This window comes from Apteryx rowi, unplaced genomic scaffold (assembly GCF_003343035.1).
Source record: "Apteryx rowi isolate R43461 unplaced genomic scaffold, aptRow1 scaffold_0, whole genome shotgun sequence".
Classification (NCBI taxonomy): domain Eukaryota; kingdom Metazoa; phylum Chordata; class Aves; order Apterygiformes; family Apterygidae; genus Apteryx; species Apteryx rowi.
In genome coordinates, this window is record NW_020447195.1 from 388,130 (window position 1) to 412,062 (window position 23,933).

At 38.0% G+C, this 23,933-nt stretch overlaps 2 protein-coding genes across 3 annotated transcripts in view; both read left to right on the top strand.

The window, feature by feature from the left end:
• Positions 1 to 2,158: 2,158 nt before the first annotated feature.
• RBM12 (RNA binding motif protein 12) lies at positions 2,159 to 11,403 on the top strand. Its single transcript, XM_026057534.1, has 2 exons — positions 2,159 to 2,252; positions 6,772 to 11,403. The coding sequence occupies exon 2, from the start codon at positions 6,794 to 6,796 to the stop codon at positions 9,431 to 9,433; it is 2,640 nt and encodes an 879-aa protein (XP_025913319.1). The 5' UTR covers positions 2,159 to 2,252; positions 6,772 to 6,793; the 3' UTR covers positions 9,434 to 11,403.
• The window catches only part of CPNE1 (copine 1), a 44,191-nt gene continuing 22,432 nt past the window's right edge, over positions 2,175 to 23,933 (top strand). The window contains exon 1 of one of the 2 annotated variants that reach the window (XM_026057555.1): positions 2,175 to 2,252. The gene's annotated coding sequence lies outside the window, so the exon portion shown is untranslated. Of the gene's footprint in view, positions 2,253 to 6,833; positions 6,915 to 23,933 lie in introns of those variants that run through there. The other variant, XM_026057559.1, reaches the window with a different exon arrangement.

Consider the following 23,933-nt stretch of genomic DNA (forward strand, 5'->3'; position numbering starts at 1 on the left):
CCGCCTCTCGCCGGGCCCCGGGGGATGAAGCGGGGCGAGCGCTCTGTACCTCGCAGGGAAGAAGTATCCTGGCGCCTGCGGCCCTGCCACCGCTTGGCGGGGATGCTCTTTAAATACTAGTGAACTTGCTGTGCAGTAACCTACGATGTTTTTCTACTAATAAAAATTAGTTCCGTAAACACAAGTTAGTTTTGAAGTGGATCCCAGAAGTACACCTAGAGTCTGTCTAAACCTTCTTTCGAGGAAACTCTTGGCCCTTGTTTCGCTAGTCATTCTTAAACTCGTTCGTTCTTAGCAAGTTTTCTTCCCCACCTCGATCTGCTGGGGTTAGGCAGGTAAATCGGCAGGTTGTTTCCTCGGTGGAGTCCTTCTAAGGTTGTTTCATCAACTACTTTGTGTTCACTGGGTGGTTGTTTTTCTGTATAGTTGGTAGGGTACTGTGGATATTCTTTTCTGTGAAGTTGTTGAGGTATGGTGTCAGGGTTGTAAGGGAGCAGCTGTGCCATAGTCTGTGTTTACCTAGTTAATGTGCTCTTAGCACCAGGTTGATTGGAGAGGATGTTTTTACCTATGAGGGTGATGTGTGCTTTTTTTTCTCCTTTAAAGATGAGAGAATTGAGACTTCTTTATGTAAATCGATGATGATTGATAGAAAAGTTAAACATGATAGAGTGGAGTTTTGCACTTTTTCTGAAGAATGCTGCTTGGTTTTGTGTATGTGGTGTTTTACATTAGAGCATGTCATCTTAGGGCATTGGAGATCTTCAGCTTGTTTTCAGTGTCATAAAAAAGATGCATATGCAACTTTGTGGTTGCTATTCTGGAAATATCATGAATGATTTGTTGGGGTTTTTTTCAAATGGAAAGTTCCTTGTGCATGATAGATCTATCTGCTTCTTAAAGCAGATGTATTTTTGCATGAAATTGTTCTTCAGGTGATTATGTTCTTTTCTGCATTGTAAATTACTGCTTGAAACTGTGCCAGATATGAAAGTATATAGCTGAATCCTACAAATACAGGATTTTTTTTTCTTAAAGGTCTGCTTAAAAATATATAGTCCTCTTTTATTGAACACACTTACTGTTTTAATATAAGTCTGAAGGGCATAGTTTCATCTTTCTCATTTGCAAGTCTGCTGTTAATGTCCTGAAAGATCTGTGAATGTCTGTGTTCATTTTAATCCTCTCTGTTAGGGAGTTTGTGGATGTTGCTAGTACTTCTTTCTGTAAGTTCACTTTGCTAATAATGCTTATAACTGAAAATGGTTTCGGCTGTGTGAAAAGGAGGCAGTTGTTTGTTCTTAGTGCATGGTTCTTTTCTAGATAGTTTTCCAGAGAAACAGAATTTTGGTATAAGATGGTCTGCTAAGCAATGAAAGAACAAGAGGTTTTCCATCCATTCTTTAAATAAGAAATACATATATTCCTCCTTGAAACGTCTAGCTTTCTTGTTGAGTCGTATTCCCAGGAAGATAGTTTTAATGCTCTCAGGTATGAAAAAAATGGGGTTTGGATCAGGAGTTGGATTATAAAATGGCAGATTACAAATAAAAAGATGTTATCTAAGCAAGGAATTCTTACTGTATGCTGTATAGAGGTGACTGCATAGAAATGTTACCTCTCTGTAGAGTTGACCCTCTATGAAATGCAACTTAGTTTCACCAGCTTGTATGACACTTGAAAAACTGTTCACGTGCAGCTGTAGAGAGATTTCTGATTTGCGGCTTATGGTGTTGCTTTGTTCAAGTAAGAAGATACGCAGCTGGAGGAAGGAATATTATTTGTACCAATTGATAGAGCAAGGGTTTGTTAAAATCCAGATTCTTAAGTATTTGGTTCTTAATCTGCCTTTGAAAGATAGTGATTTGCTCAGCTGTTGGAATTGGAAAAAACTGAAAGATGCTCTGAATGTTTTCTGGTTCTTTTTCATATTCTTTTGGGAAGACATATTCATGTCTTGAAACAATACAATAAGTGCAATGCAATTGTCAAAAAGTGATACAGATATCAAGTATTAGAAAATGCACTCTTATTCTTGTCGTTGCTGTATGTTTCAGTGCCTTGTGGTGGTCTCAGGATTGAACTTTCTATAGAAACAGTTCTTTGAGGACTGTTACTGCTCTTGTGTTGCCTGCATTGATTTTTGCCTCCATTTATTCTTTATTGCAGTCTAAAAGTTGGTTTTAATTGGTTGCCCACAGGATTGGCTTGGCTTCTGCTACTTGTTAAGAAAAAAACATCTGTCTTTGCAGGTAAGAGACTTTGAATTGAAGATTTCTTTTTATGCATATTGAGTATATATTAAGACATATTTGAAGCTTTTGGAACCTCTGAATTGGTGTCAGAACAGCTGGGTCAAATAATCTATAGTTGGTCTTTTTACTTGACTCCCACTGGTGATGGTGGTTCTGACCACGTTGTTTTCATAAACAGAATTTTCTGACAAACTAATGTTTTGTTGTTTCATCAGCATGTGGTAGTCCTGAACAATCTCCCAGTTATTTTGCACTGTTTGAAAATGTAGGTATTTTGTTGCAGGCCATAGGTCTGCCTGTTTCTAACTATTGGAGTGTAAAAGTGTATAGTAGTTGGTTCTAATTAGGTTTGCAGCAGTTAAAGGATCAGATAGTCATCTCTGAGCTGATTCGAAGCTATCCTAATCTAACAGGTTAATTTTAGCCTTTTCAAAAAAGCCCAGCATTCTGCAGTTTTAGCTATTGCTAGACAGTCACAGCCCAGATGCTTTAAATTCCTCCTGCAACACCAACATTATTCCAGTTCCCAGTCTTCATCCAAGAATTGCCAAATATGTTGTGTGCATGTACTGTGTGGGTATTGTGGATTAACACTTCCTAAGGATTAGGCTGAGTCTTCTAAACTTGTTTTAACTTGAGAAATGCATATGTCTTAAAAGGCTAGTCCAGTGTTTTCTGTTTTATCGTTTTATACATCTGACCCAGTTTCTGCTTATTTTACTGACCAATACATAGATTGAAGAGGTAATGTTGTCCTTTAGTGCTGTACACCCTTTTCTAATGTAATATCAACGTTTCTGAAGACATGATTATTGAGATGGATAAACATGCTTTTAAGGTTTATTGAATGACTTGAACCAGATTGTTGGCAGGTCTTTACTTTTCCTTTGCGGTCTCAACATGATAGAGTGGATGGTTTGGCTATAGTATAACTTTTGACTTTTATGCTTCCTGTCTCTTCTTAAAAAAAATAAATAAAAAATCTGCGTTTAAAATACTTCTTTATAAGAGGGGGGAAAAAGCCTGAGAACATCTCTAACAGCCCAACAAAAAGCCTTCAGTGCTTCAATGTACACTTAACAGGCGTGTACCCTGTTCTGTCTGCAGTTAATCTTGCCCCTGCATATATATATATATATATATATATATATATATATAATCTTTAACAAATCAACACTGAAATATTTGAGCAGGCTGTGCTTTTTCATTACTCTGAAAATTTGATTAGGTTATTGTCTCCTAAGTGCCTTTTGAAAAAAATCTGACTTGTGAGTGCTTATATGTGTGAGATTTGGTCCTTTTGTTGCACCATTTGATTTTCCTCCTCAAATCACAGAGACCAAAGGTGGTACTCTGTTAAAGCACTGAACTCTTGGGTAACTTTGAAGCAGTTTCTTTTTGAGTTGACAAAATACTTCTTATCAAAATATTTGGTAAGGTTTTTAAAAATTTTTTTCTTAATACCCTGCTACTGCTAGCTCTTGCTTAATATCAAGCACTTGATTAGAATCATGCATGAAATTAGTTATGCTGAGGTCATTGTGGCCAGTTTTTCTGGCAATTGTATGCCTTAATATAAGTGTTTAAACAGCAATTCTTTTTTTTTCTTCTTTTTTATTTTGGCCATAGTGGTTTCCTAAGACCTAAGTAGCATACTTAGCAAAACAACTTTATAATATCCCTCAGCATTTCTAATGAAGTTTTGAATTAAGAGCAAGATTGAGATACTTGCATTATCCCAAAAGTTACATAAATGTTCAAATGCTTAAATTCTTTGAAAATTCTTTTTTTTTTTTTTTTTATAGTTTCACATCTGTTAGTTTGTCTTCTGGGCTAGATTCACAAAATCATTAATAAGTGTGCTTACCTATCAGGCTGTCAATTCTGATAAAGAATATTTGTTCTAAACCAGTAGATCTGAGTAGAAAAACCTTCCCAAGTTGCCTTTGTTTAACGAATGGCCATATCAGATTGTCATGCCTTTTGCATTAGCAAGGAAATGACTATGAAGAAGTAATCTCCCATTTAACAGAAGAAAGTTAGGAGTCAGATGTTTTAAAAGTTTCTAAAACTCATTTCTTTTTATAACAGGCAATACAAAATATACAAACATCTTAGTAAGCTTTTAAAATGACTTTTCCTTGTAGTTTTCAAAGCACAGATGCAGTAACAGGGGATGCTTTTTTGCCATTCACTTGCTTCAGGAACATATAATTTGAAAGCAATCCTGTAGCATAATGCAGCAAGTTTGTTTTGCAGTCCCCTTTGGTATGACTTCCTTAAAGTAAACATTTTTAATTTTAGTTTCAGAGATTGGTAACAGTGTTAGGCAAATTTAAAATAAAACTACAAGACCATTAAAAAATAGCACAATTTTAAAACACTGCAAAAAGTTTTAAATGCTTCCTTAGGTGTGTACATAGCATAGCTATTTCTTATTTTGACATTTCTTTCTCATGTGGGCCACTTGTTTTGCTGTTGGAAAATGATTAGGGAGCAAACTTTGTGATTAGAAGAGATAATAGAACACATTGTTTTGTTTTTGTTTTGTTTTTTTCCCCCAAGTTATACCTTGCCAGGAGATGGGAAACTTGCTCTCTAATAAAAGCTTAGCATACATTCCCCTTTCTGTTGTTGCCATTGTTGGTGAAATAGGGGTTTTCTTAGTGGTGTATATAGCTAGATTTTCATACTTATTTATTTATTTAGATGATCTAGTAAGAAATTAGGTATTCATTTACAACAGCTAGAGCACCATAGCTGACATTGTGCCAGTGGGCTTCTCTGCTGATTCCTTGAGGTAGAAGGATCATCCACACTTACCAACTAAGTGTGAGCTAATGCCCTGCAATACCCTAGCATGTTTCTTGGGGTGATTAGTGAGTGGAAGGGGTTAACTCTGGTTTATGGGCAACAAAACAAAGTATTAACTACCCAATTTGATAATCTGAAGTTCCACTGTGCCAACAAAAGAATTGCTTCTTTTTTTCTCATAAGAGTTGTTACTATTGTTTTCATTAAGAACAGAATTCAACCTGGATATCACATGGTTAAACTGTTGGACAGTGGCTTTACCTGGTAGTTTACAATGTCTCTACTCTAAACTCATTGGAAAACCTGGGCAGGCAAATGCAGCTGACTTAAGATTTGACTGTATGCTGGGATATAATGCTTAACTGAATGTGAAATGTTGTGGGATAGTTAATGATCACAGTTTGTCATGGTGCACTGCCTCCTGGCATTGCATTGTGTCATCTGGTTAATCCTTGATTTCAAGTGCCTAATGAGTATATAAACACCATGGATATGTGGCAAATGGGAGCCTCAAAGGTCTTCCATACAGATTCTGAACTGGTTGATACTTAGGAAGCGAAGAAGTTTCAGGGAAGGAGTGGTTCAGGTGAAACAAGGTGCTGCTGCTGACTGTTTAGGATAAAAGGTTGGCTTCTGCAAGGGTGAACTATGCTAGTATTATGATGTTTTCAATCTTTACTGAAGGGTTGTCAAGCATAAGTGAGAATTATCTAAATTTGTGTTCCTCTTGACCTTCTGATGTAACCTCAGGGTCTTCTGTCGAATGTGTACAAGGTAACTTTCATCAAGATCTAGCTGTTTGAAATTGGTCTTAAGCTTCTACTAACCTCAACTAACTACAGAGGTAAAGTTATTTGCTTGTGAGACTGAAGGTGTGTTACTAGACAGAACATACACAGCTCTTATAAATTATACTTTGCCTTTAAGACTTTCAAAATCTAATGTATTAAAAAGAAGGTATTTAGCTAGACTATGCCTAGATGTTTATCTAGTCCAGGCAAGGTCTATATCTAAAGTCACAAAATGTTTGGGGTTAGTTTATAACCCTTAACTCCACTGTCACCTCGACTGCTCGTCTTTGCTAGGAGAAAAATGTAAGATCATTATAATCTAAATGGCCCATGTCATGGTGTTTAGTGATTCATAGTGTTGCTAGTTGTGAATAATGGATTTCAGTTCATAACGCACTGTGTGTTCCCCGTCTTTTTCACCTGACATATGTTAAAATCCCTTTCCAAATGAGAAAGAGAGCTGTTTATTGCCCATAGGTGTACAAACTTTTTGGCAGTCACTTTGCCAGGTACAATGGATATCTTATCAATGTATGGTAACTGAAATTTATTTGCTTAGCTGAAATACTCATTTTGCTTATGTTCCATTAATTACTGAACTATTGATATGATAGTTCTGATTTTTGCTGTCCCTTAGTTTTTTTTTGTACTGACACTTGTGGGTTTCAGTTTAACAGTTTATTTTGGAATTTGCAGTGCAAACCTTACACTAATTGCGTTGGTAAATGTTTAATACTTCAATCTGTATGAAGTAAGCAAACATGAATAAAGAACTTGCAAAGATTAAGCATGTTTATATTCCAAGATGTTGTTAGGAGTATGTAAACAAATATAGTAGATGGTGTCTGTAGGTAAATGCATGGTGTCATAATCAGTAGTCTGACATAGCCGTTGCCTTTTCTCATCTGCAGGTGTGTGTTGTTTCAGCGCAGCATGGCTGTGGTCATCCGCTTGCAAGGTCTCCCGATTGTGGCGGGGACCATGGACATTCGCCACTTCTTCTCTGGATTGACCATTCCTGATGGGGGCGTGCATATTGTAGGGGGTGAACTGGGTGAGGCTTTCATCGTTTTTGCCACTGATGAAGATGCAAGGCTTGGTATGATGCGCACAGGTGGTACAATTAAAGGGTCAAAAGTAACACTATTGCTGAGCAGTAAAACTGAAATGCAGAACATGATAGAACTCAGTCGTAGGCGTTTTGAAACTGCCAATCTAGATATGCCACCAGCAAATGCTAGCAGGTCGGGACCACCACCTAGTTCTGGAATGAGTGGAAGGGTAAACTTACCTACTACTGTACCTAACTTTAATAATCCTTCTCCTAGTGTAGTAACTGCTTCTACTACTGTGCATGAAAGCAATAAAAACATATCCACATTTTCTACTGCCAGTATGGGGACTGCACCTCCAAATCTTGGGAGTACCTTTGGTAGCCCAACATTTAGCTCAACTATACCTAGTACAGCATCCCCAATGAACACAGTACCTCCTCCACCAATCCCTCCTATCCCAGCTATGCCATCTTTGCCACCAATGCCTTCTATTCCCCCAATACCTGTTCCACCTCCTGTACCCACGCTGCCTCCTGTTCCTCCAGTTCCCCCAATACCCCCTGTGCCCCCGGTGCCCCCAATGACACCTATGCCTCCCATGTCAGGAATGCCTCCTTTGAATCCTCCACCCGTAGCACCTTTACCCACTGGAATGAATGGGTCTGGAGCAGCAGTGAATATGAACAGCGGCTTGAATCCATTGTTTATGGGTCCCATGAATCCTGTAAATCCTATCCAGATGAATTCTCAAAGTAGTGTCAAACCACTTCCTATCAATCCAGATGACTTGTATGTCAGCGTTCATGGAATGCCCTTTTCTGCAACAGAATCCGATGTGAAAGACTTTTTCCTTGGGCTCCGTGTGGATGCAGTCCATATGCTGAAGGATCATGTAGGTCGAAATAATGGAAATGGACTAGTTAAGTTTTTTTCTCCTCAAGATACCTTTGAAGCACTGAAGCGAAACAGAATGCTGATGATTCAGCGCTATGTTGAAGTTAGTCCTGCAACAGAGAGACAGTGGGTGGCTGCTGGAGGCCACATAACTTTCAAGCAAACCATGGGTCCCTCTGGGCAATCGCACCCTCCTCCACAGCCTCATTCTAGGTCCAAATCTCCTAGTGGACAGAAAAGGTCACGGTCAAGATCTCCCCATGAGCAGGGTTTCTGTGTTTATTTGAAAGGTCTTCCCTTTGAATCGGAGAACAAACATGTAATAGATTTTTTTAAAAAGCTCGATATAGTTGAAGACAGCATCTATATAGCTTATGGACCTAATGGGAAGGCAATTGGAGAGGGTTTTGTTGAGTTCAGGAATGAAGCTGATTACAAAGCAGCTTTGTGTCATCATAAGCAGTATATAGGGAATCGTTTTATTCAAGTTCATCCTATTACTAAAAAGGCGATGTTAGAAAAGATAGACATGATTCGTAAAAGATTGCAGAACTTCAACTATGACCAGAGAGAAATCATGATGAATGCTGAGGTAGAACCAGGCTCACCTAAATTATGTGCGCATATATCTAATATTCCATACAATATAACAAAAATGGAAATCCTTCAGTTTCTAGAGGGTCTGGCAGTAGAAGAAAACTCTGTACAAATTCTTGTTGATAACAATGGGCAAGGTTTAGGACAAGCACTGGTTCAGTTTAAAACTGAAGATGATGCTCGTAAGGCAGAACGTTTGCACCGTAAAAAACTGAATGGAAGAGATGTTGTTTTACGTTTGATTACTGTAGAAGAAATGAGAGAAATTGAGAGAAACCCACCGTCTCAAGGGAAAAAGATACTGAAAATGCCAATGCAAGGAAATGCAACTGTGCCAGGAGCACCGAGCACTGGTGGGGATGAACATGCCTTCCTGGGGGGAAGTTCAAAAGATGCAAACAATGGTCCTCCGTTTAATTTTCCTGGTAACTTTAGTGCCTCTAACACATTTGGTCCCCCTCTACCGCCACCTGGAATAGGTGGCTTTGGTGATTCTAGACCAGGAATACCTTCAGTTGCAAGTAGTGGTTTACCTGGTGCAGCTATTGAGGTCCCAGGTTTTGCAGGTGGTCCTGGTAATTTGAGTGGACCGTCAGGTTTTGGAGGGGGCCCTCAGAGTTTTGGTAATGGTCCTGGCAATTTAAGTGGACCCCCCAACTTTGGTGGTGGCCCTCCAGGAATTGCAAGTGGTCTTGGACACTTAAGTGGACCTCCAGGGTTTGGACCTGGACCGGGAAATATACATATTAGTGGACCCCCAGGTTTTGGAACAGGGTCTGGGAAACCAGGACCAACGGTCATTAAAGTGCAAAATATGCCCTTTACTGTTTCGGTGGATGAAATTTTGGATTTCTTTTACGGTTACCAAGTGATCCCTGGTTCAGTGTGCTTAAAATACAATGAAAAAGGCATGCCCACAGGAGAAGCAATGGTTGCATTTGAGTCTCGTGATGAAGCAATGGCAGCTGTTGTTGATTTAAATGATAGGCCTATAGGCTCAAGAAAAGTAAAACTTGTTTTAGGGTAGCTGTTAATATGAAGTAGTTGTAGAATAGATACTCATAGTGTTGTGATAAATGCATCCGGATTGGTTTTTATAGTATTTCCAGGATAGAACCTGTGGATTGTTTAAATTGTAAAACAGATTTGTTTTGATAAGACAGAGCACTGGGTTAGCCATTTACGTAAGAAACACTGCAAGGATAGATGTGCAGTGGATTTCCCAGTACAAATGTGTGGAGAAGCTAGACAGATTCTTATTCACCATAGAAAAAGTTTGGTAAACTATACTGGACACAATGCTTATCAAGGAATCTAGATTGGTTTTATGTAGCTTTGGATAAGGGAAATAGATGAAGTCAGTGAAGTTCTTTAGTGGGTGCTCTTGCAAGCCATTGTAAAATAGATAGTTATTTCTAGATTTGGTTAAAAGCTGGCTGAATTTGCTTTGTTTACAGGTCAAAGCTTTGTTTAAAGTTCTGATTTTACTCTGCAACTGAATGAATTCTCAGTGTACACAGATTAATTGTTTTGTGTATGTATCTTTATTTTTTCCAAGATTCTCACTGTATGAACAGTTGAATTATGCCCATTGCTGATGTGTCTACCGAACTAATTCCTATAAGTATGAGCAGAATCGTTCTGTAAAATTCAAGCTGTTCTTTGTGGAATAACCTTTAGTTATTTATATATTGCAATTATAATTGTGCAGAATAAGACTTTTGCCACAAGTATAGCTAACCTCAAACATTATCATATGAGTTTTATAGTACACTTAAAACATTTGCAGTAGAAGTAACAACTTAAAAATACTCATCATTGTTTAAGTAGCTTGATTTGTTAGGATTACATGAATCAGTTGGGGTAGGATCTTTGACACTAGTTCATATCGATGTTGTATTTTTCATGTGTCTTTTGACTCCTTACATAGAATCTCTGTTAAGAGAACCAAAGTGGTGATTATTAGTAGAAGATTGGAGTCCAGCTAAAGTTTTAAATTAGTTTATGTATGAAAGAAGCTTTTATCTTCAGCAACTCTGTTGTGGATTACTGCTATGGGTGAATTCAGAGATAAAATTTATTTTTCTCCAAAACTTGAAAATACTGAGTTTACTATATATTTTTGCAATAAACTTGTGCTGTTGTTTATTCAAAGTCTGTAAAGAGTTGCCATTTTCTTTGCTGTGCAGTAAAACCTTTCATGGAAAATTAATTGGAAAGGAAGTAATTACACAAGTGGAAAGTAGAACTCTTTGGTTCATCCTCGCTTGGCTTATGATAAATTTTAAGACTTGGGCATTGCCTGAAAAATCCTGCTATTCCCGGCAAATCATTGTACTTAAACATAGTAATCTTTAAACTGTTTTGGTTTTTGGACAAAGAAAAACAGTGCCTTTTGGTGTTGCATATCATGGAACACTGAAGTGTATGGTCAGGCAAAATTTAGAGGTGCAAGTGGCAACAGTTTTATTCATGTGGTGTGTAGGAGAGATTTGAAAACCTGTGCAGCGCTGCGTCCTGAGAGGATTTCACAGTACAGGAATATTTGGAAGGACTGTATAAAGGTGTACTTCAATAAAGAGGCGGTCGCATTACACAGATGCTTCTGTAATTCATTAGCATAATTTTGTTTTGACAGATTACTAGGTGGTCCCGACTTTGGAAAAGTAATGTGATTTGTATATACTGTTTAAAATTAAGCCTCCTGTTAATAAAACTGTCTGTCTCTGAAGCTTCATGTTATGCGTTTCAACAGTCTTTGGGAGTAATGTTTCAACAGCAGATCTTTGTTTCTTTTTTTCTTTGAAAGTCTGAAAGTATTCTTCCTGATGTCAGAAAGATGTGCGACTAGGAGTCAAGCCTTTCAGTTTATTTTTTTAAATTTTGCTCTTTGTTTTTTAAACAACTTTTATTAAAATTTCATACTATATTGCAGTTATTATTTGGGTACTTGTTTCTTCATGTTTCACATTAGAATAAAATTACTGAAAAGGAAAACTTGGCTTCATTGTTCACAGAATTGATTTAAGATGTTAGTGTGTGTTGACTTGCAGAAACTGGTGATAACTGTGTTTCAAGTTTAAATGAATCACAGCAATGCGTGCCTTGTTGTGAAATGTAATTAAACTACCCGTATCTGGAATTGGATGCACGGTTCTGTTACTTTCTTTCGATTTCACGTGTATCTTGATCCTGTTGGTAATGGATACAGGGTTATTAGTGCTTGTGTTAGACACAGCATATGCTGTGAAATGTGCTTGTATGCCTGTTCCTTTGGACTTTCTAAAAAGTGCAGGTTTGTTTTGGAAATCTTTCATTTTCCGATTTTTAATTTTCTGTATGGTCTAAATGTGTTTAAATGCTTTTTTTTTTTTCCTTTTTAGTGTAAAACAATACAAAAAGCCCTCGGTGTTGATATCATTGACGTGGATGGAATGCCTAAGTGGAGTTTTTGGGGCAGGGAAGGGGCTTTTCATCTTGCCAAGCAGTTGATGGTCTGTATCTTTTAGCATGATGAATTAGTAAACATCCCTCGTCAAGAGTAGGCTCTTGCGGAAAAAATAGGAAGTCGTAGCATATTTGGAACTTAAGTATATACTCTAAAAGCACTGTAGTTGCTGTCCCAAATACTTATAATTAATCTTTTAAAGCATATGTAGAGAAAAGTTCATTATCAAGTGTTACTTGCAAAAATCAGTCATAAGTTTTATATAGCAACTCGCTTTCATGTTAGAAGTAGCCTTAAACTGAATGTTCATATGATAAACCGTGAAGGATGCTGTTTGCCCCCGATATTGACAGACTATATTGCTAGTTTTGATAAAAATTGTTCTTTTGCAGATGTTTATATTTATAAGCAGCCTTAAAAATAAGGGATAGGACCTTTGAGGGATCTACTGTAAAAGATATGTAACTGCCCTCTCTTGTACACCTCAAGGCTACTTGCTAAAAAGAGGTAGCAGTAGAAAGAGTCGGCTAGTTGACGCTGCTTAAATTCACAGTTGCTTTGGCCTTGACGCTTTGAGTGTCAGGAATTGACATCCTGCCTAGTCTGGTACTTTGGAACAATACTGAATTTCTTCAGTTTTGAAAAGTAGGTACTTCTGTTTATATAACTGGCTAAGCCGATATTTTCTAGCAGTTCCTTAAGTGTTAGTGTCTAAGTATCACTTGTAAATATAACAAGTGGTAAAGTGCTTTATTCAGGATGTCTATTGAACGCATATTTTTTGTCATCTCATACGCAAGATAAAATATGAAGAAAATGAATTATTCAACAATAAACTTGCATCTAACTGTCGCAATCCTTTCATGTAAGTTGCAAGTGTGATATTAAATCTAAATTTACCAAATTTTCAAGTGGTAACAAGCAAATGTCACAATCAGATTTTGTTTTGAATAGCACAAGTAGATTCTTTTAAATAACAGATGATATTAAGGCTAATTCTTTATTGGTGAAGAGTTGTTGCCACATTTAAATGCAGATTTGAGTGGTGTGGGGATTCGTAGGATTTAAGAAAATTGCAGGATATTCTTTCTTTCCTTTTTTTTTTTATTATAAGTAGCGTTCTTTTCATGGCATTAATGTTTTCCTTAAAAACCTATGCTCTGAATTTGTTGTGAGTGGAGAGGAAGATCAATGCAGAAACCAAAGAGTATAGTCCCAATGCCAGTTTGCATTGAATATCTCGCTTTTAAAGAACATACATGTTGGCCTGTTACGCTAAATTGTTCTGCCCACGCTTAAGAAGTTGTTGTCTGTGAACTACTTAGAATGTATGAAATCATGAGCTTATTTCTCTGGGGCTGTTCTTATGCATGAGGGAGTGCATAAAAACTTTTGCACTTTTTTTCTCAGTTACTGTAAGCACACAAATGGCACATAAACTGGAATTATGATTTACAGTTACTATATTTCATTTCTTCCTCAGTCTCTTGAGGTAGTGGTTCCAGCAGTGAATGCTGTCAGCCCTCAAATTTCTTACTGACCAGTGTGTACCTCTGACCAGTGTTGACTTTCTGGTCTGTGAAATTCAAATGACTGCTTAAAGCCACTGTTTGGACCATGGATGGCTGTTTGACAGCAGCTGTTTAGGATGATTATCCATATATGTGGATTAGACCCTGAATCAAAGGATTGCTCTTCCTGTTTAATACACAGTCTAGTGCAAGCAAAAAACCCAGTTCCTGTCTTTGGTAGGATAACTACTTGAAAGGAAGCAGTTTGGAAACAGGACTGGGATATCAGGAAATGTTTAGTCTGTATCTAAAAAGAATGTGTTAATTTGAGACATACACACACTAGTTTTATGTCTCTTTACATGTTTTGGATTTCACACAGTTCTTAAATAAAAACTAAATAAAAAAATTCTAAAGTTTGTTTCTGTAAGAGTTTTTCAGAAGAAGTGCCATGGGCCTGAAGGCAGCATTGCCAACTACATGCCTCCTTTGCCACTTTGCACGTTTGCTGATGCTCCCCTCTCTTCTGTGGGTGTATGTTTTTACCTGGTTTTGAAAACATGAGCTAGAGTTTGTGTACAGAGTAAATGACTTGTCCTCCTGATAGAAGAGGGAGTGAAACTATGTTAAATGCTTCTGAAAGGCGAGTATACTCAAGGGGGCTCTTCCTATCTGTTTTCAGTAGTGGGAACTTGATTGTAGTTAAAAGATTTGGCCTTCCCACAGAATGAAAATCTCTGGTGGTATGTATTTGTGATTAAGGTTCGTGGCTGTGTAGTGGACCTCCATTCCTCTTTTCCTAGCCTATGATCAGGTAGGTATGCTGTAGCTTTTTTTCTGCATAGATGGCTTTCTGACAGTAATTTTCTCAGGAGAGCTCTGCTACTAGGTGGAATATTTGAGTATTCTTTGTGCAGTGAGTGCTTCCCACCTTCCTGACTTGGATGCTTTTGGCTCATCAGTATAAATATCAAATGTGGGGGGGAAAAGCAGTTCTAAAAGTGTTCCTTTTCCGTTGCTTCAGACTGAATGAAGGTGTCAGGTGGATGCTTTAGTTGTGACTTCTTTTTACTCACCAGCACTTATTTCTGTGTAGCTTCCTTTGTTGCAATTCTTACGTTTTTATGGATGTATTCACAGCAGGGTGGTTTAGGAGAGAAGCAACCAGATGAGTTATGACCTAAGCTCCTTCAGTGCTTCTGCAGAATCAAAGGTCACTCCTTTTTGGCTGTTTTTCTCTTGTATGTTCTTGTGTGTAGAACCTTAAGTTCAGATAGTCTTACTGGTTGCTCCCCAAATGATTTTGAAAGCTTACTTTAATACGGTGAAGATATTTCCTTTTAATTTGAGTCTGATTTCCATAAAATCAATTTCATAATTCTATTTACTTCTTTCAGGCTAACTTCACTGTTCCCCACCATCACCTTTGGGGAGGTCTTTTTCTTATGAATTATCAATGAACTAGACTGTTTCTCATTCACTGGATAATAAATCACTGCTGGGATTACTTTAGGAAATAGGGTGGGGGTGACCACCCTATTATCCTCTTAATACCCACTGGTATTTTCTTTGCCTATGCAGCATACGGTTAGGGGAGTGCAATTTCCCTGTAAGTTTTAAAATGGAAAATTTAGGACTTGACATACTTGCACAGGAATTGGGAATTGTTCCTGCCTACAACTCTCTTGATTGGCATAGTCTGGCTTTTTGGACCTGTCGCTGCCTCTGGAAGGCTGGCAACCTTTTGAAATCTTAATACTATAGTTATGGTGTGTTTAACTAAACAATCCATAAGAAAGCATCATTCTGAATTTTGACCATCTTAAGGTAGGTCAAACTTTCAGCTAGCTATTTCATGGCTTTGAATGGTTTCATTTGAACTATTTCTCATTATATCTGAGTCTGTTTGTATGTAGATGCAATGTTGCTCTGCTTGACAGTAGAAAGCTAGTTGTCACTTAGAAATGAAGGCAGATTTTGGAGGAAAATAGTAGTATAGTTGTAACCTAAACTACTTCAAGAATTTTCTTTAGGTAATTGACTGCTCTCTTAATGTTAAAATTGATAGGATTGTTTCATTTATGGAGTAAGATGCCAAGCATCTGTGTAGCACCTGCTTGTTTAGTTACCGTCTCACTGTGATGGTATTTGCCAGAATGTGCTCCATAACTTGAGCATTTACAAAACTGTTGTTTTGAGCAATATAACCAAAGCATTGCTACGTGATTTCCCAGGAAGGTGGATACAGAATGTGGAAGGTCCTTGCTTGCTTGAACAGGATGCTTAACGTGAAAGTAAAAATAATGGTTGCTTATACCGTTTCATTATTATGCAAACGTTTCTAATAAAATGACAGTTTCTATAAATTCCATGGTTTTTTGAGGAAAGCTAAGTGTAACCAGCTGCAGAAGTGAAGTGTCTAATAAAATTACAATTAGGCACTGGCAGTCCATTGACTGAATACTAGGGAAAAGCCCTCTTTTAAGGTGGGGGCAGAGTTGTTAAATATTACTAATTCAGTTGTCTTGAATTCCCCCACTGCATTGCAACATTGCTATAGAGTTTAGGTCCAGGCTTCTATGAATAAATGGAGTGGTTTTTATAGCACTTAAAGCTTTGTACCTATGGACTTAAGTGCTTTTAAGAGGTGAGGTAAGTGTGTGCCTGTGTGGTTGGGGGGGGAGTTGTATTGCTAATTTATCTCCTGATAACTGATAAGTCAATGGCAGAATGTTTTTGTACTCAAAATTAGTGGCACATCAGTTTTAACATCAGTGAAGTGACTTTAGGTTTAAAGTTGAGGCAAGTTTTTCACTCTCAAGCTTTAATAAAAAAGACCAATGTGATGCTTTAATTTAATAAATAATGGTTGTGGTCTGAAAACTTCAAGACTGCATTTGTGTGTGAAAAACAGCAGAATAAAACAGTGAGTAGCTAGTTCTTACTCTATTAAACTAATCTGAAATTTAAATTGAATTACTACTATGGTAGAATGCATGGTGTATATAATTGCTCTAAATGGTTTGCTGTCAGTTGAGTAGGAACAGCTAAGCTTGAGCACGAAATCTCCTTATGTTTTCTTAGATTTTAAATCAGAGTTGTTTTTGATGGTCAAGTCTGTTTTAAGGTGTTGTTTAAAGACCACTGTTCTTTACTTCTGTCAGTGATATTACCTGTGCGTATATAAAAGCATTTTGAGGAAACTGGATGCAGTTGTTATGGCATATCTTAAAGTAAAAGTGTTAAGAAAATTACATACGCAACACCTTAATAGTGTACTGCACCATGGTCCTGAATTTTTGGGGAGGCTTTTTGTCATTTGGACTCCTTTCCCTCCCTTTGGAGAACTTGCACCATGTTTTTGTTAAGATTATAATTCAAATGGCAGTTCTTCCTTGCAGTACCACACAGTTTTTTAGAGTAGGAGATAATAATTGGCTACCCCAATTATACCAGCAGCAGAAGGAAGTGTGTGAAAACTTCATGTTTTCCTTCAGGTGGATGGCTTGTGCTTTAGCATTAAACTTCTCATGTTGAAACTTGTCCTTAGTCATGTCTGTAACGATAACTTCAGACTGAAACAAGAGCAAGTTTTCTGATAATGATAAAAATGCTTTTGTTTAAACAAAAGTGGTAATAAAAATACTTAAATCAATGTGATACATTACCTGCAGGCTCATACTAGGATTTATAAGATGGCTGTGAAATATAAACTGTTTCAGTGCAGTGACTGACTCTGAATATGACCTTAGTATCATCATTTAATTATTTTACGGCTAACTAGTAGGTGATAGGCAAGAGGAATAGCCATAATACAGAGTTCTGCACAGGCCTTGGTGTGGTGTCGTAAGTACCTAGTGTTCCTGCGGCTCTCCTTTAGTTTTGAAAAGGAAGCAAGAACCTGTTATTTCAAATGTTTTTAAAGATCAACCCATGCTCCAAGGTCACTTATCTGTATAAACTAAAAACAAACTCTTTTACGGTTTTATTGATCCTTTCCAAATCCTGCTACTACTGTGTTTGCTACAGATAAAAGGCCTGTTGGTGAAGAATTTGTGATGAACAGAAACTGTTAAGGCACAGAGTCTGTCTGATGTTTTGTCCTGGTTTCCTGCATGCCTCAATCGTTCAGTTCTTTTACTGCACAGAAGTGCTTTGGTGTCCAGAGAACTTTGGGTTTGTGACTTGATTTTGGTTTCCATGTTCCACCTAATGGTCATAACTCCAAGTCTTTCTACTCTGCAGTAAATATATTTCAGTTCATGGTTTTACAGCTGTTACGCTTACTCTGTTATTCATCAAATACCTTTTTGATACTGTTTCTTGAAAGAATGAACTTCATTGGCTTAATTTGGTAAAATTTATTTTTAAAATTGTTGGAACTGAGTTCTTGTTTGACTTTATTCATCAATTTGTTATTTGACTTTGAGAAACTGAAGTCGCTGGTCTGTGAGAGAATCTAAGGTTCACTGATATTGGAATATAGTGCTTTTCAGCTTGCTGATTTGCAGAGGCCTGAATGTTTTCTCAAGAATGTAGGAACACCTTTTATAGCAAATTCAAACTTACGGACAACAGACTTTTTTTAGTGTACGGGTTTAAAATTATTGCAGTAGATATACTATAGATAGCAGACATAGGTGAGACACTTCAGGAAGGGTCTGTTTGCAGTTGTGGAAGCTCTCCCCCCTTCCTGTCTGGAATCCCCCCAGCGGAAATGGAGGGAGAGCGAATGTTTCTTTTGGCCCACTTGGTGCTGAGATAAGCAGAGTGACTTGAATTGGCTTGAACTTGCAGTTCTAGTGGGTGAATTTGTGTTTGTGGGAAGGTAGGCTGGCCGGAAAAGGTGGATCTGGAGGTGAACAGAAAAGGCACACAAGGTTATCATTTTATGCTTTCATGGTGTTTTTCTTCACCCAGCCTTTTAAGTACTTTTATTGTGTGCCTGAATGGGGGAGAGAAAAAATAACTTTTTAAATTCTTTATTGATTCCTTTGCTTTGATCTACTTCCTTGATCTTGGGAGTTTTTATTATTATTTTTATTTTTTAATTTTTTGAGCACTTTTACTCTGCAGGAGATTAGGATGGAGAAGTGAAGATATACGTACTACATACAGATAGTGGTAATTCAGTAAGTGACTAATGAGCAGTACTATGGGGGTGGGAGTCTTTTAAACAAAAAAAGTACTCAAAAGAAGAGCAAAGAGCTGAAAGATAGTGTTGGCATTAGGCTAAAATGAGAATGAATAAATTCAGGAAATCAGTATTTTTTTTTTAAGCATTGCAAAAGCAAAATTATGAGATTTGTTTCTAGATCGTATCTCAAGAGGAGCTAGATTGAAGATTAAAGTCCGTAAAGAAGAAAGCCTGCGTTATGTAGTGGAAGATAAAGCTTCTGCAATGCAGCAGAATTTGAAAGGTCTCTTCTGCTTTATGTCCTTACTGGTTTTCTAGGCAAGAGTTGTCACTGTGCAGTAATAAGAACTCCAGGGCAATCCAGAATACTCTAGAGATTCACCTGGGGCCTCTCAGATCAGCGTGTGTGTGTGTTGTTTGTGTTTTTTTTTTCTTTTTTTTTTTTCCTGATCATCCAGCAGAGCAATATGGACAAGAAATGTGGCCAACTTTTCATTAACTAAGTTGTGATCAGTAGTGTGTGATTACCAAAATTCTTCAATTGTTATGAATTCATTTGTTGTAACTACAAGATTTTTGGTAAAATGTTCTGCTGACGTGTTTCCTATTCTGAACTCATGCTGTTCATACAGTGCATACTAGTGTAAACAGATGTGCCTTAACGAGTTTTGCCTTGAAGTCACCTGGGTAATGTCATACGAAGGGGAACAGGTAAAATCATGCAGGCTCTAGAACAAGTACAGAATGTTTTAGAATTCCAGTGTTTGGGAAGGGTAGAGGTTGCTAGAGGAATTGGAAGAAAGAATGCCAAGAAGACATCGCCTCAAAAATCATGGGGACATGTAAGTAAGGAGGTGTATATTGAGGTATTTGCAGGTCAGGTTGCAGTATAATTATAGAACCAAAGAGGAAAATTTTGGTGTGGTCTTCAGTCTCTCTTTAAGGAGTTCAGACACAGAAGTGGAGGACTGACCCATAACCAACTTGACTGATTTTGGGCACAAGACAGAATCTTTAGCTATTTGTGCCTGAGACAGAAATAGTTGGAGTTTTAAGGGAAAGAATCCAGGTTCACTTGATAAAGGCAAAGATGACATTTTGCAGTGTAAAATGGTGTGCTTGGGGTTATTAAATTTGAGGTGCTTGAGTTTTTAAGCCCCTCTCTCAATTAAATCCTTCTTTGCATTTCAGTAATAAATTTTTGCAGATCATGGGTTTTTTCAGTAATTCTGGGGGTTTTTTGGATCACCTACATTTCAATAATAAATATTTGCAGATCAGCTGAATAAGAGAGAATATGTAAGTAATTAAAAAAATTTATTTTGTGGGAAAAGTTAAGGAGCAATGCTAGAATTGCAGTTATTACTCTATGTTAAGCCAGTTGGCTCCAAAGCCCTAACTTGCTTTAAGTTGATCTTTTATGGCAGCTTTTTTGATCTCCTTATTTTAAGTGTTACAAAGAACTTTGGAATGAGTTTACTTTTGTGTGAAGAGCTTGGAAAGGTAACTTTTGTAGGATTTTGCCTTTACCAACTGGCTTAACTTTCAAGTGTTAGTTTAACATTTAATTAGGATGGATTATTATTTGAAATAAAATCATAGTGACTAACAAGGTAGAGATGGCAGACTTTGAAGGGCTAGTTTTTAGTGTCCTGATTCTCATAGCTTCAGAAAATCTGTATGATGACATAGCTGTCCCAGAATACAGCATGTTCAGTAATTAGCATTTGATGTTTCAGGTTTTTCATGCTCTTAGTGACTGAAATCTCTTATGGCATGTGCAAACCTGAGCCAGTGTGAAGAAAGGTTGCTTGCAACTTGCACATCATACCAGTAAAAAAATGTGTGCATATTTTCTTTAACACTAAGTGAAAATACTGCTCTTGCTCTGTTGTATCGTACTAGTTAATATCATGTTTTCAAAGCAAAATTAATTGTGCAATGAAACATAAACAGGGCTGGCTAGTGAAATAGCTTGAGTGTGAATACTTGTTTACCAAACAAGCTACATTTATTAGCTCAAATAGTTGGGAAAGCTGGTGACAAAATGCAATACATGGCTACAGATATGGTGAATGTATAGCAGTGCTAGTGGAAGGACTAATGCAGTGCTATTTTTGCATGGGCAGTTGCTTGAAATCTGGTTCTAGGTGTATGTAGTATTTAAGTATGCATATATGTAGTACTTAAAATACTGATATTTTAATTGGTTTTAAAGCATCAGAGAAGGAAGTCAGTAATGTGCTTAAATAGAAAAATCTTGTCAGGAATGCTCAAACTAGAATTAACAGAAAAGATCTTTTATTTCATTTCCTCATTAAGTTAGGAAGGTTTTTTTTGCCTAAAACAGGCAGCATATGAATATGCTGCCTGTCCAGAGGTAGTTTTGATTATGAATGTATATATATATTTAAAGGCAAGTGTGTAGTGTTCCCAGCTTGTGCCAGAAGCAGTGTTTGGAAATAAAAAATTGGGCTCCAGCAAAGTTAGATTGTCAACTCTGATGTTGTCAAAGATGTTGAACTATCAGTTTGTTTACTTCCTCCTCCGAAAGGAGGAGGATACATAATAAAGGTGGGCACAGGCCTTTTTCAAAGCTCTTAGGTGTGATTAAAGGGGGTGCAGAAGTCAAAGGTGAATATTGAGCAAAGAAATGGTGAACTTGGAGGAGAAAGGTGTCATTTCCCTGAAAATGGGACTCTTGTTCTTGAGGGGGAAAAAGCTGCAGTAGAGAAGATGGGGTGATTGAAGTCTTGGTTGTATTTTCTGTGGGAAATTGCAATCTGATTTGTGAAGTTTTTGTGCTATGTTAACAGTGCCTTTACCATCCTAAATTTATTTTTATTATCATAAATGGGAGCTGCCCTTTCTCGGGACTGAAACATTTTGTTAGCCAGGTTGTAGAAATGTCTAAAGGCTTGCTTTTGTCACTGAACACTTGTAGCATTAATATTAGTAGGCCGCCTTCAGATATGAAGATAACCCAATAAGTTGACTTGGGTCATAACTTTGTATTCAATAGTGTCTTAAGTGTATAATAACCAGTAAGCCTATTTGAGAGAGCTGTTCAGGCTGGAGAAAACTGAGGGGGAAATATTACCAAAGCATATAAATATCTAAAGGGAGGGTGTAAAGAGGATGGAGCCAGACTCTTCTCAGTGGTGCCCAGTGGCAGGACAAGAGGCAACAGGCACAAACTGAAACACAGCAAGTTCTGTCTGAACATGAGGAAAAACTTCTTTGCTGTGAGGGTGGCTGAGCACTGGAAGAGGTTGCCCAGAGAGGTTGTGGAGTCTGCATCTTTGGAGATACTCAAAAGCTGTCTGGACAGGATCCTGGGCAAGGTGCTGTAGGTGACCGTGCTTGAGCAGGGGTTTTGGAGTAGATGATCTCCAGAGATCCCTTCCAACCTCAACCATTCTGTGAATCTATTTTAGTCAAATTCAGTCAATTCTAGCCGGAACTCAGAAAGGCATCCTCATTTTCTGTTCTTCAAATTTACTTTAAACTCCTGTGAACTTTTGTCTTGGCAGCTGTGCAGCTGCTCACCTCTCGTCATGACTTGGATTTGCTCCATGTCAGCACAGCCTAAAAACTTCTCTATTGCAGCCTTTAGAAAACAACACCGTTACTTTTCTCTGCATAGAGAACTGCTTGTCCATCCTCCCTGAGAGCTCTCATCCCGGGAATCAAGGCTATTGGATGGACCATAGACGCTCCTTATCAGGACTGAATCAAGTTGCCAGAGCAGTTTGGTTGGAAAGTTTTTTGTTGGTGGTGGTGGTTGTTTTTATTTTTATTTTTTAATGGTATTCAGTAATTTTTTTTCTTTAATGATTGGCAGATACTTTTTGTCAGGTTTTATGTCAAGTTTGTAATGAAAACTTTCAGAGAGGGGTGTTAATTAAACTAGTATCAATCAGTCAAGTCGTATGCTGACAGATGTTTGAACCACGGTATAGAGAATACTGATTTGTTATCTGCCTGTAGAAGTTTCTAAGGCTAGTCCTAACCATCCCTCTCCAACCCTCAGGAATCATGAAATGGTGAAAGACTTGTGACTGTTTATATTCTCCACAGGGCTTCTGGGCTGTGGGATGAGGCTGTGTGGTCTATGGAAGAGCTGGTGGTGTGTTGGAAGGAGGCCATATTCACTAAAATTTTTGTAGACTGATCTCTTCTCGTGGGGTTCTCTTAATTAACTTACTAAAGATGCCTGTTAGTGCATCTAGTGATATGAACCTTGTTTTATGATTGCTATTAGGACCCCACAGGGTTCAGGAATATAGAATTGCATTAGAATTCTTAATTTGATACACATCTATAAAATGATGCTGACACTACCTCCACACCAGTGTTGCCGTTTTCATATCAAAATTTGAAATACAGTCTGCCTCTGGAAAGTAAGCTAGTAATCTGAGAAAGCATTACATGCAATGGTCTCTGCATGCAGGAATCACAGTAGGAGAAGAGAGAAGCTATTTTGAAGAAATGAGGGTAATAACTGCAAGACATGGGATTAAACTAAGCAGTTGACAAGAAGGGGAAATGTGCTGGTTGCTGGAAGACACAAGGTTTATTAACGGGGATTGTCTGTTATGAAAAGTGTATTTCTTGAGTTGTTTGGAAGCGTAGGGACTAAATGGTGAATACAGTATTGTTGGTACATATATTAGTATTGCCGGCATTTTTGTTTTGTGTTTATAAGCAGAACATAAGGCAAAAGCTATAGTCAGTCCAGTAATAAGCTCAGTGAAATTCAGCTGTTTTTAAGCATAGGTGTTAAAGCTTGAGTTAAGAAAAGCTTCTTAAATTGATGCATAATATTTGCTGTATGTGAAAGTAGAATCTGTTCAGTATTGTGTACAGAGGGATGTTGATGAGTTTATTAGGTTAACTAGGAACACATTTATTTTTTTTTTGCACTGAATCATTGGTTATATTCTGTCTTCTGTATGGTCCAATCTTGTTCAACTTCTTCCTCAGTGACCCAGATAAAGGGACAGAGTGCCCCCTCAGCAAGTTTGCTGATGATACCAAACTGGGAGGAGTGGCTGATACCCCAGAGGGCTGTGCTGCCACTCAGTCAGCAGGCTGGAGAGATGGGCAGAGAGGAACCTCATGAAGTTCAGCAAAGGCAAGTGCAGAGTCCTGCACGTGGGGAGGAATAACCCCAAGCACCAGGACATGCTGGGTGCTGACCTGCTGGAGAGCAGCTCTGCAGAGAAAGACCTGGGAGTGCTGGTGGCCACCAAGTTAAGCATGAGGCAGCAATGTGCCCTTGTGGCCAAGAAGGCCAATGGTATCCTGGGGTGCATCAGGAAGAGCGTTGCCAGCAGGTCAAGGGAAGTGATCCTCCGCCTCTACTCAGCCCTGGTGAGGCCACACACACCTGGAGTGCTGTGTCCAGTTCTGGGCTCCCCAGTACAAG